General features: G+C 37.8%; 1 protein-coding gene across 2 annotated transcripts in view; it reads left to right on the forward strand.

Moving 5' to 3' along the window:
- Positions 1-3,252: 3,252 nt before the first annotated feature.
- The window catches only part of RNF43 (ring finger protein 43), a 62,951-nt gene continuing 52,841 nt past the window's right edge, over positions 3,253-13,362 (forward strand). For both annotated transcript variants that reach the window (XR_010408748.1, XM_045889243.3), the window contains exon 1: positions 3,253-3,514. Coding sequence is in view for 1 of the 2 variants with exons in the window: in XM_045889243.3 (XP_045745199.2) it covers positions 3,263-3,514 (252 nt within the window). In the remaining variant the exon portion in view is untranslated. The remainder of the gene's footprint in view (positions 3,515-13,362) is intronic.

Genomic DNA, 13,362 nt, shown 5'->3' on the forward strand with positions numbered 1-13,362 from the left:
CTTCTTTAGGGAAAAAATGCTCAAGGTGGAGAAAGCACTCATACTTTTTTGCTCTGGAGGCATTGTGTCATTGTTTTATAACCTACAATGCAATTATTGTTATCCACATTTTACAGATGATCAATTTGTATGTTCTCATTTGTACAATTAAAACATTTTTTAATCTTCTGTGCTTCTTACCACAACTAAAATTTAAGTGTAAAAACAATTTAAGTGTACACTTCCATAGTGTTAACCACATTCACATTGTTGTACATTTATACAGTTTGGAGAGATTATTGGCAATAGGTAAATAAAGTGTCTGGACACAGTCAAATATAATCTGGTAAATTTGAAAATTCAAATTTTAGAAACATATATTAGAAACTTTTGCATTCTAATGACAAGGTAACTAAAAAAGTTCATGATTGTGGTAGTTAACTAGCCAAGAATTGGTTTTCTTTTTGCCTTACATGCTTCTCATGAAGCGTATATATTTTACCCCTTTGCTTATATTTATGACATAGACTACTTGCAATCTTACACTGAGGGCATAGGTGTGATCCATAGTATTATTTCACTCTCCAAAGATGTGAGAAGAAAATAATAGGTTCCAGACTTCTGATATCACCCTGATCTAAAAGCTCCATACAGGCACAGTTTAGAAAAGAGCTGCTGAATTTAAATAAGTAAAAGCTGAAGAAAAACTATGTGTAAAATGGACAGGGTTCTTGTCAGGGTAGCAGACCTGAGACAGCAATAAGGACTATAGCACTGGATCACTTTATTCTAGCATTGTGCCGTTTATAGACACTAAAACCTGGAAAGAGCAGAAACCCCTTTGAAATTATATTTGTAAAATCTTGTGTCCGCTCTTTCACGTTCTGGGTTTTCATTATTTTATTCTCTTTATTTCCTCATACCACCATTTATGTTCTCTTGGGTGCAGAACCTGCTTAGATATCTGTTTGAGTGGACTTGATTTACGTGTGGTAGCTTGCTTACCCGGAGAAAGTTATTGAGCATTGAACTGGATGCAGTTTGGCTGTGGCTCAATAGAGGGAGTAGAGGAGCTGAGAGAGGAGAGAGAGCAAAAGAACGTGTCTGGCTCAGTTAAGTGCGCGCCCTGAAGCCCTGGCCCTAGCAGCCAGCCAGGAGGAGGGGTGGGGTGGGGCGGGGCGGGGAGGGGGGGTGGTTGCCTCTAGCTGCTCCACCCTCACTTTGTGTCAGCAGGTAGAGAGCGTGATTGCAGTCCCAGGGGAGGGAGTCAGAGCTAGAACACCAATTACAAACCACAGGCTTCCTGCTCTAGGGAGTTGATCCAGAATTGTCTTTCTGGAAGGGAAGCACTTGAATCTTTCCGAACTTTCCAAGCCCATCCATGATTCAGAGATACTGCTTTCTCCCTCTGGGATTTTCTGTGTTCCTGGTAGTGAATTGTTGCTGGTGTATTTGCTACTTTGCTCCTTTTCTCTCTCAAGATTTGATTATTTTATATGCTATTCGGGGAGAAAAAGAACTTTTGTTAGGAGATTTCAGAAATGATTTTGGATCCTCTATAAGTGCTTTTTAGAGTTCTTGGGAACAGTAGCTCTAAGCCTGGAGTAAATGTTTGCCTTTGACCTGCATGGATTATTTTTTCAGGCTGCGGAATTTCTCGGCACCTACCTGCAGTGTGGGGCCCTTGGTCTGGTTGCAGAGTAAGAAGGTGGAAGAAAGCTCTACTTGGTTAAGCAGTTGAAACCTTTTTTGAGCAGGACCTATAAAAGCATAATTGAATCTGTTTCACCCCCGTGGATTCCGGTGGGCCCGACAGCGCAACAGGTTTGCAGATTTCTTTTGAAATTCTTATTTTTCTCCCTCTGCCTCAGCAAAAGAGAAGGATCTATATAACAGGTTCATGTTCAATTGCTTGGCTTTTCAGCACTTATTCCAAAGACTTTATAAGATTTTTTTTAACTTGACCTCTGAACACGGCGGGCTTTGTGGTTGAAGTGCATTTATGTTTACTTAGGGGTGCACATTTTAATCTCTTAGAACTAAGATTTTGTTTGTACAAAGACCCAAGTTCTCAAGTGTGCCTAGAAATAGCACAGATCTATTTAGGCTTATTTTTACTTTTTCAGGATGTTCTACTTAGAGCCTGTACACTAATCACCTCCCGACTCCCCCTACCTTTTATTCCCGACCCCCTCAAGGAATTTGAACATGTGTTAGGAATAGTCCTTTGTTTTACTTAGGAACGTAGAAAATTAAAGATTATAAGATCTGGATAATAAAGTAGTTTCCAAAAGCATCTCCTGGGAAATCAAAGCGCTTGGCATTTTCAAGCAGGAGAATAAAAGCTGGAATCCCTAGGAGAGAACGGAAAATAAAGATAGAAATATCGTTTAACTGGGAAAAATAATTGGAAAGCTAACCTTCTCAAATACTCTTCTAATTTTGAAAGTTGGAAAAGGAGGTGATACTCAGGATTATCCTGTAATTTGTGAAGACATAAATTAGCATCTAATTTATAGGCAAATCTAGGTAGAACATTAAAAATGACAGTATATTTAACTTCATGAAAAGTATTATAAATTCAATGGGCCTAGAACTTTGGCTACACTAAAATACAGTTTAATGTGGAAACTTTTATGAATACATGTTGTAGCATCTTTGGATGTCTCTCAAGGTGTGGCCTGAAGTATCGTACCCTCTCCTCCGTTAAAAAACAAAACAAAACAAAACAACAACACTTTTTTTCCTGTGATCTTTATTCTTTTACCATTGACAAATTTTGTGGCTTAAAAAGGACCATCTCTTCATTTTCCGAGCTGGCGTTTTTCACTCTCACCTTCGATGCATGGCTTTCATTACTTACTTTGCCTTGTTTTGTTCATTAACATTGGGTTTAATGGTTCAGCAACTTGATGCATATGGAAGACCAGCACCGAGTGAACTGACATACTAAAGATTCGGGATGTGACATTCCACCTCAAGCAAAGTTGGAAATTCCAAAGAGAAGTGGTGATATCTTTACTAATCACAGTGAAGATGGGAGAAAATGACAGACCTGCAGCAGAAGTGGGCTGAAAACACCCTCTGCCCTGACAGATCAGGAATGCCACCTGTTCTTGGGAATATACTTTAGAGAAAGGAAGGGCCAAAATTACGACTTGGCTTTCGGAAACTGAAGCATCAATTCTCTTTTCCTCCATTTGTCTGGATCTGAGAAGCTGCATTTGGAATTGGCTCGTGGAAGCACTATGTATGGCCGAAGTGCATTGCTGCAGCTGGTAGCATGAGTGGTGGCCACCAGCTGCAGCTGGCTGCCCTCTGGCCCTGGCTGCTGATGGCTACCCTGCAGGCAGGCTTTGGACGCACAGGACTGGTACTGGGAGCAGCGGTGGAGTCGGAAAGATCAGCAGAGCAGAAAGCTATTATCCGAGTGATCCCCTTGAAAATGGACCCCACAGGAAAACTGAATCTCACTTTGGAAGGTGTTTTTGCTGGTGTTGCTGAAATAACTCCAGCAGAAGGAAAATTAATGCAGGTAAGGATAATTTATTATATTTCACTTTCCATTTGTTCGAACTATGCCTTTCTTCTTTTGTCTCTCAAACCAAATACCGTACAAGAGCTTCTGCTGTTTAGTTTTCTGTTTGTTTCCTCTTTTAAGGATATTGCCTTATTGGCATTCTAAAACAAATCCTTATTTCTGCTAAAGAAGAAACATGAAATTCCACATTTTAGAAGATCATCTGCTTATTTTTAACTCTGCTATTGCACTGCCTTTTTAGATCCCCCTAATAAGGCCATTCTTTGCAAGTGATGTATTCTGGCCACTATTTTTTGATAGATTAAATATGTATGGACTTGTATTTAATTGACATGAGGATCATACTTTATATCCTGTTTAAATTTAAAGTGAACACCGAAGAGGTTGATTTTTTTTATTGAGGTAAAATTGGTTTACAACATTATTTAGTTTTAGGTGTACAACATAATAATTTGATATTGTATGCATTACAAAGTGATCACCACAGTAAGTCTAGTTACCATCTGTTACCATACAATTGTGAGGAGGTTACAGTGGTCAGCAGCACCCTGAAATTCTAGAATGTCCTTAGAGCATATTTGATCACTGTGTCACTTTTAAAATTCGGTCAAGCTTGAATGCTATGGCTGGCTTTATACCACGTGTAGCACCCTATTGCTAAGCCCAAAATGGAGAGGACTGCATTACAAAATGGACACAAGGTGGAAACTTGCCTCCTTTGGTCTTGTCTACACATAATTTTATTTTTGAAAAAATTTTAATTTAACATTTTTTTTATTGACCCACAAAGCTTTTCAGACACAGTTTCTTAGGCTTTCAGGTTGTGAATTTTGTCTATAATTAATTCATAGCCTACTCTTTATGTATTGAATTTATTAACTGACTAGGGCCATAGCTTTTCATAGAATTGCTCATTCCCCATGGTGAAGATAGAGCCCAAAGGGCTGTACTTTTTTACTGTGGCATTCTAGTGTCTTACTCCATAGAATTATGTTCCTTATTGATTAAAATTCATTTTATAAAAGGGCACTTCTTGCTGTAGCTCTTGGGCATAGGTTACAATGTTATTAAGTATGATTTACTTCAGCATCCAGCCTCAGATTTTAATTGTGTGATATGAATAGAACCAAAGTATTATATGAATTCAAATTTTTGTCTACTTAAAGATGAGAAAATTTAACAAATTATAGAACTCTTCCAAACATGCATTTTTACGTACATGATTTTGTGGTTCTTCATGATCACTTTTTAGGCAATATTTTAAAACCGGGATAAATGAAGTGGAAGGAGAATTAGATGAAATGAAGGACTTGGCTATTCAGAAAAATAAACAGACAAAAAGAATGTATCTGGAAAAAATGGCAAAAGAATTTTTGGATAAGAGTCTATTCATTTAATCTGAGCTCTAGGATGGAATTAGGAATATTTAAAAGTTGAAATCACAAATAATTTGGACTGTGACTGGAAAGGAAACTTTCTTGCTGACCTTGCCTAGTTGATACCCTGAAGTGTGAGGTATATGCTCCATTTTCATTTTTTTCCATAAGTGATTTTACTTTTTAACCATATTTTGATATCTCTGAGGTCTTTGGGAGCCATACTAAGCTTTGTGTCTTATTAATGTCCTGTGGCAGCATCAGTGGGTTAATTATATGCTGCATAAAATAGTGTCTCTTTTATTTTAAATGTGTTGTCTTCTGTTATCATAAAGCTCTGTGTATTCATAATGGAAAAGGTATGTAACAGGGACTAGCTGGCATTCTCTTTGCCATTCATTATTTTACCAATCTTGATCATATCTTTGCTTATTCTACCCTTTTTCTTACTCTGGTAAATCCTGCTAATCTTTTTTTTTTTTTTTTTTTTTAGCTATTGACTTTTTAAAATGTTGTTTCTTTACTTTGTGATGAGGGAATTTCATTGTATCTATTATTAGCAAGGCCTTTCATGTTTTATTATAGGGTAGGTTTGCGTTCATTGGCAATTTTCAGTCTTTCTTCACTTTTTGTGTACACATAACTTTCTTTTAGGTCATTAATATACTTGTACACTAGCCTAATATTAATTGCTGGAGACTGTCAGTACTGGTCCTAGTTTATTGCCTATTAATCAATTTTTAATCCACAATAGTTACCAAATTGTCTTAATAGCCTCTTATGAGAGACTTTATTTTAAAAATATGAAAACAACCTTTTGGATGATATGCACCAGTTCTTCTTTATCTACTATTTGATTAATTCTTTCAAAGAACTCTAATGTGTTAGGGACACATGGTTTACACTTCTAGAATCCATGCTATTTGTTCCTTATCAGATTACAGTGCAGCTCAGGTTTACTCAACTGTGGTTAACCAAGTCTTCCATGTAACTGAAATTTATATCCCTTAGAGTTGTGCTTTGCTGCATTTCAGCTTGCTTGAGAGAGAGCTGTACCCTGGTGTTACAGATCTGAAGGCAGTCTTCTCTATTGGTCTTGAGGAATTTTAGATAATTCTATGTATCCTTTTGCCTATGAATTATTCTAGCTGCCTGTTAAGTTTGTCTCCAAAGATGTAGTCAGGCCTTTGTAAAATTGGCGATGCTCTGCACTGGCAAATGTAAAGGTACAAGAACAGTGATTAAAAAAAAAAAAATAGTAACCTTGTTGTGGTTTCTGGAATTCCCAGAGAGTTTCAGAAAATTTGACATTTCTTTACATTTTGTTCAATTAATCCATGTCAAGGAAACTTTCCATATCTCCTAACTCCTTGTCTGTGTCCTATAAAAAGGACTAAATGGTAGTGATTATAACTTCTTACTGTTTTTATTTTTCATTTGAATATAGTTTTTTCTCCTGGTTTATGCCATTGTAGATGGAAAATGTGCTAGAGCTTATGCACTATCTAACTGTCCAGTTTTCTGGTTTATTTACTTCTTGTCAATGTTTGTTTCTGTTATTTCTAGTAATGTTGCTGCTACCACTTCTATAAATGATTACAGTCCTATTTTCTTTTTCAATTCTTGTTCCTTATTTATAAATGTCATTCAGCAGGACAACTCAAAATCAATCTTTTGTCTTGAAGCAAAAGAGCGAGAGGATCGTAGCTTTGCACAAGAGAGGTCAACAATTCTTTGACCGTCACACTCTTCCTGCTTAGCGGGTTGTCCTGGATTTTCTTAGACTCTAGGATAAAGTATGATCAAGATTAGGTTGTATTGTCCTGAGGCTTCAGACCTACAGTGGCAACTGTGGTGGTTTAGCATTTTGCCACTAACAGTGAACACCTCCTGGACAAATTCCCCCTTGTGCAGTGTCTCTGCTTGCCCCTTAATTTACCTATTAGTCAACACGTAGCTCTCCTATCTTTGCATTTTTGCTTTATTTGTAGTCAGGACCTGAAATGAATTATTTGAGGAGGGAGAGAAATCTTTATAATTAAAGTTTTAGCCAAAGCCAAAGAGATAATGCTTTAGCAAACTGTAGTTGATGAAGTGACTACACTGTGACTCAAGGGGCTTGACTTTTAGCTCTGACTCTGTCACTACGTAGTTGGGTATATTTGGGACAAAATGGTTTTCATCTTTCTAGGCTTTAGAGTCCCCATCTGTAAAAATGAGAGATTCAAATATAATAGTGCACTGCGAACTTGTGCTGTTCACTTTACATGTATTAGCTCGTTGCATCCTCATAATAACTCTGTGAGAGAAGTACATTACTTTTATTCTTCACATTTTACAGTTAAGCAAACTGAGACTCAAAGTGTTATTATCTGCCAAGGTCATGTGGCTAGTAGGTGGCATAGTTGGAACTTGAACCCTAGAGCCCAAGCTTTTCCAGCTCTAGAATTCTGTACATCAAAAAGAATGCCACAAATGGGGCGCCTGGGTGGCTCAGTTGGTTAAGCAACTGCCTTCAGCTCAGGTCATGATCCTGGAGTCCCGGGATCGAGTCCCGCATCGGGCTCCCTGCTCGGCAGGGAGTCTGCTTCTCCCTCTGACCCTCCCCCCTCTCCTGCTCTCTCTCTCTCATTCTCTCTCTCAAATAAATAAATAAATCTTAAAAAAAAAAAAAAAAAAAGAATGCCACAAATGAACAGAACACCCATGTAGGCTTTGTATAAATGATTCATTTATTTCCAGACTAGAAAGGAATGAAAACGATGACTACTGTTTTCTGAGGTTGACCCAGAATACACTATATCCTGCTAATTTCTAATGATCTCTGTATTCCTTCTGTTTCTCTCATTTGTGTTTCATTTGCAACGATATTTGTAAATCAGAATGTTTATTTAATCACTATCTACCTTTTTATGTAACAACTTTCATTATCTTTCTCTTCGTTTTATAACAGACCATGGTAAGTTATCTAATACAGGAACCTGACATCATAGATTTTGAAATAGCATATGCATTGCTTTGCACAAGTTGGGGCTCCTTGGAAGCAGAGATTTCAAAGTTTTAGGATTTTGTTTCGAGGCCAGCCTTTAAAATAAGTATAAATATTCAAGGCACAGTCAACCATCAGTTATTTATGTTAATGGAGGTGCAGAATATCCAATTAATTTATAACTGACTCTGGAACAGAGTCAGAAGTACACCATCAGACGTAGTTCCACTGTGTGCACTCACAGTCTTAGGTGCTTGCCTTCTGCAGTCCCAGCTCAGAGCCTCTCTTGACTTGGCTTTGTTGTTAGAAGCCTGGCACCCAGAGGAGAGAGGGAAGCTACAGAATATGTTTAATGATAATTTTTCAAGTTAAGAAGGTTTCTCTTTTATAAGCACCCATCAAACAGATTTGTATACATAAAAGTTCTTTATTTCATGTGGAAATCCAGAAAATATTTTGTAAATTCAAATTCATAAATTGCTGTGGTTAATAGGAGGCAATAAATGAGCTGTACCTCTGGCTGTTACACCTATCAGGCTATTTAGTGTTTATTTAGCTGATTCTGGGGGTAGACATTTCCTTGGTTTTTGTAGTAAAGGGTTTGTGTGTGTTGTAATTTTCTTTATGTAAAAATTAGCCATAGTTTACTTTTTTTTTTTTTAAAGATTATCTATTAGTGACAGAGTGTGAGCAAGGGAGCGAGGAGTGGGAGGGGGAGAGAGAGTCCTAAACAGACTCTGTGCTGAGCATGGAACCCAACGTGGGTCTTGATGTGGGGCTTCATGCAGGGCTCAGTCTCATGACCCTGAGATCATGAGCTGAGCTGGAACCAATAGTTTACTTTTTATACAATATTAAAGACATTTCTGGGGCTCCTGGCTTTTGTTGTTGTTGTTTTTTAAGTAGCTCAGTGCCCACCGTGGAGCCCAACGCAGAGCTTAAACTCACGACCCTGAGATCAAAGCCTGGGCTCAGACTCTTAACTGACTGAGCTACACAGGTGACCCTGTTTGTTCTTGTTTTTAATAGAAGGGCTTTTACAATTTATTCACTGGAAAGTGTTGGGACGTTTTTTGCGTTTTTTCCTCTTATTTCTTTCAGATTGCTAAGTACAGTAGAGGAAAAAGATAAATGAGTACAGTACTATTTTATATGTCCTGTTAGGAACCAGAATTGGTAGAGTAGGGTATTGTTAGAGAAGAGTGTGTTGATGATGTTCCATTGAATTTACATAGTAGTTTTCTTTCAAGAAGCTTAAAATGATTCACAAATACCCGCAAGCCAAATAAGAATAAGTGGTATTTACTCCATTTTACAGAAAAGGAAACATAATGGGGGAGAGAAAGCAAATAGATTATCCAAGAACAAAGTTGCACAGAGATGGACCCAGTCTGCTCTGCAGGAGATAGATGAGTAATCCAATTTTTCAGGTTTCCAAGGATGTGGATTTCTCTGGAATCAGTTCTACGGAGTGGGAATTCTAAAAAGCTAAATTATTGTCAAAGGCTGAGATATCTACTCTATTTGGGCCTATGTTGCTCAGTGTGATGATCCATTCAAAAAACTATTGGTGAAGCAGTTTGACAACTTTATGTCTCAAAAAGCCTTATGAGCCCGTGCTCTGACCTGCATTCATTGTTCTTTTCCCCACTGTTATTGGGGCAAAAGCCAAAGTCTTTACAACGACCTGTAAGGCCCATCAGGATCTGCGTGGCACCCTGACTTTTTACTTCCTCACTCTGCCGTAGTCACTCTGCCCTCCTCGTTGTCCTTCCGGTAAGCCAGGCATACTCCCAACCCAAGGCCCTTCCACGTGTGAGTCCCACTTATACCCCAGGTATTTTCTTCGTGTAGTCTCTCAGATGTCATCCCCAGGTATCAAATATGCTTTCTCAGTGAGGCCTTCCTAGACTGTCCTATGCTGAAGGGCTCTTCCTATTCCCTCCTGGGCTCATATTCTCCTTCCCTGCTTTGTTTTTCTTCATAAACATTGCCATGTGACATACAGTAATATTTACTTTTGTACTTGTCTCTGTCCCCTTGGTGGAATATGAGCTCTGTGAAAGCAGGGATTTTTGTCTCCTTAGTTCAGAGCTGTATTCTTGGGAGTAGTGTCTTAGTATACTTAGTGCCTTAGATGTAATAGGTACTCAATAAGTATTTATTGAATAAATGTAAGGAACATGATGGTGGTGCTGAGTAACTCTGATACCTGGGAGATAACTGTAGGATGAAACAGATTTATTTATGTCATCACATTTCTAAGTATACTATGAGGTCAATTATTTTGAGTGCTTTGGGTTTGATATAACATGCTCCATTCCTTTACTCCTCTGACTTTCAGACAGCACAGTATCTCCTTGATTGCTGCTTCTAAATTATAAACATGGCTATAATCAATATGTTTGAGGTGCTCCTTTACACAGCATTTATTTGGTTTAATAGAGAGCTCAACCTCTGCTTTTTAGGAAATTCTGATTTTCCAAGAAAGATTTATTGGGGTACTACTTTAAATCTGTGATTATAAGATATTGGCATATATCCAAAGGACCTCACCTTCTTAGTCCTTAAACTTGTGATTCCCAGTTCTGGTTTTGAGGTACCCTAACACAGTGATTTTTAATCCTTTTTTGGTGTCACAGACTCCTTTGAGGATTTGAGAAAAGTTGCTGACCATATGTACTTACAATTTTGCATAAAATCTCAGTGAGTTGAAAGAGTCTTTGAGATACAGGGATCTAAGGACTCCAGATTAATGACTGCTATCCTAGAATAATCCCGATTATTTCAAGAAACAATACCAAATTCTCAAAACTAATTTATCCTCAGCTTACTTAATTTAAAAAGTATTTGTATAGGGGCGCCTGGGTGGCTCAGTTGGCTGGGCAGCCGACTCTTGATTTGATTTCGGGTCATGGGATTGGGGTCGTGGGATTGAGCCCCTGCCAGGCTCTGTGCTCAGCATAGAGTCTGCTTGTCCCTCTCCCTGCCCCTTCCCCCATTCGCACATACTCTCTCTCTAAAATAAATAAAATCTTAAAAAAAAGTGTTTCTATACATTACTTGAAGTCAAATAGACAACAGTATTATGATGCAGTTGTAAGAAGGTTGGCCTGACCTAAGATGACCTCAGATGTAAAAATTGGTATGTGACAAGCATCTACTTATATTGATTTAGTAAAGGAATTGTGCTCTCCAGATATTAAGTGGAACCACATCAATTCAAAATGTGCTTACAACCCTCTCATTATGGTGTTTTCATGGAAAGGTCCATAAGAATAAAGAATATTTTACTAATTAGTTTTGATATAAGTAGAACAATTGTGGCTGTATATGTCTGTTTGATTACTAAATTCAAAAAACAGAGATTGTAAAACTAACTTTGGTTACTTTCTATTTTTTTTTTTTGGTTTCTATCCTTTACGCTCTACTGCTTTTCCTAGGGTAGAATTCATTGGGCCCTTAAATTTCTATTTGCTATAATGGAAAACTTTGTATCTTTTAAAAAAAAGTTTGTTGTTCCTTGCTTGTTTGTTTTTAAAAATACCAGATAAGCTACTTTAGCTACTGTAATTATTTATTTATTTATTTATTTGAGAGAGAGAGAGAGAGCACATGAGAGGGGGGAGGGTCAGAGGGAGAAGCAGACCCCCTGCCGAGCAGGGAGCCCGATATGGGACTCGATCCCGGGACTCCAGGATCATGACCTGAGCCGAAGGCAGTCGCTTAACCAACTGAGCCACCCAGGTGCCCCTCTAATTTTTTTTTTTTAAAGATTTTATTTATTTATTTGACGGAGAGAGAGAGCGAGAGCAGGAACACAAGCAGGGGGAATGGGAGAGGGAGAAGCAGGCTTCTTGCTGAGCAGGGAGCCTGATGTGGGACTTGATCTCGGGACCCTGGGATCATGACCTGGGCCGAAGGCAGATGCTTAACGACTGAGCCACCCTGGCGCCCTAGCTACTCTAATTTTGATCTGGGTTCTAAACATTACAGTTCATGAATACATTTTGTTTTGTTTGATACTTTTTAATATATTGGAATTTGTGTTTAATATATGCAAGTTCGGAAACACCAAAATAATCAAGGTGATTTAAGTTAGAGGTTTTTTTGAGAGTTATAAGCACAGGCTCACATTTCTCTTGGAGATAGGAAATTAAATTATTTAGAAATTCTAATCCTTGGAATTTGAAGCAGTGGTAGTTGTTTAAGATGGCAACATAACTATCTTCAATACCACTACTTGTTTTTTAAAAAATCTAGGATACTTCTGTTATGATGGAAAGTAACCATAATACAACTATAATTTAAGTAGCATAATCAGTTATCATGTGCCTACCAATTTTATGCATGCTTATATATCAAAAGGGTACTATTAGGCATATATAAATATATGATAATTGGGAAACACTGTTGCTGTTGTTATTTCTGTAGAATAATTTGGATGAGACTGCAGGCTTTATGTTTTATGCCTGTTGATCTTGCTATTTCCTAAAAACTGATTATGGATTCCCATTCTTTTTTTCCCTAAACCATTTTGTACAGTCTTGTGAATTATCCTCTCAAAAAAAAAAAAAGAAAAGAAAAGAAAAAGAAATCTTTTATGTGATACAGGTTTCAGGTTCTTTCATTTTTGTATCTTCTGCTTAGAACCATGTTGGTATCTGAATTTACAATTCTGTGGCCAAGTTTTTAAAACTTTGTGAAGGACTTTATTGGCCTTATACTAAAATGAAATCCTATTCAGTTTTCCATACCTAGGGTAAAATACAGGTCAGGCTATTCCATTTGTAAAATATAATCATCAAATTTCAAGCTAGAAAAAACACCTAATCCAATCATTTCATTTTACAGATGAAGAAATAGATTAGTAGTTTGCCAAAGAGCTGCCAATCTACTGCCATATTTTACTGGCCAGCATTTTTAACAAACTTGTTTATTTACTTTAAACTTTTTGGGGGGTCATTACAGGGAGATTAAAAAGCAGATGTTGGGGTGCCTGGGTGGCTCAGTTGGTTAAGCGACTGCCTTCAGCTCAGGTCATGATCCTGGAGTCCCAGGTTCGAGTCCCGCATCGGGCTCCCTGCTTGGCAGGGAGTCTGCTTCTCCCTCTGACCCTCCTCCCTCTCATGCTCTCTGTCTCTCATTCTCTCTCTCTCAAATAAATAAATAAAATCTTTAAAAAAAAACAGATGTTGGCAGAGATTTTTCCCTGAGCATTCCATTAAGAAGATATTATAGATTGCCATAGGGTCTCTTTCCTCTTTGATCCCTAGTCAACCAGAAGGCATACTTTAAAATAAGTGAACAAACAAAAAATATCTTGCCACAACTTAGCATTACTTTACATGGTGCATATGTCATTTATTCTGCTGTAGATAGCCTGTTGACCTGAATTGTCTCCTCAAAGCAGTAGAGACTTTTTATGAAATCTAGGCCAAGAACCTTACCCAGACTGGGGGCTGCACTGGATTCTC

This window comes from Mirounga angustirostris, unplaced genomic scaffold (genome assembly GCF_029215605.1).
Source record: "Mirounga angustirostris isolate CCGP_5_RB_7025 unplaced genomic scaffold, mMirAng1.0.hap1 SCAF_17, whole genome shotgun sequence".
NCBI lineage: Eukaryota > Metazoa > Chordata > Mammalia > Carnivora > Phocidae > Mirounga > Mirounga angustirostris.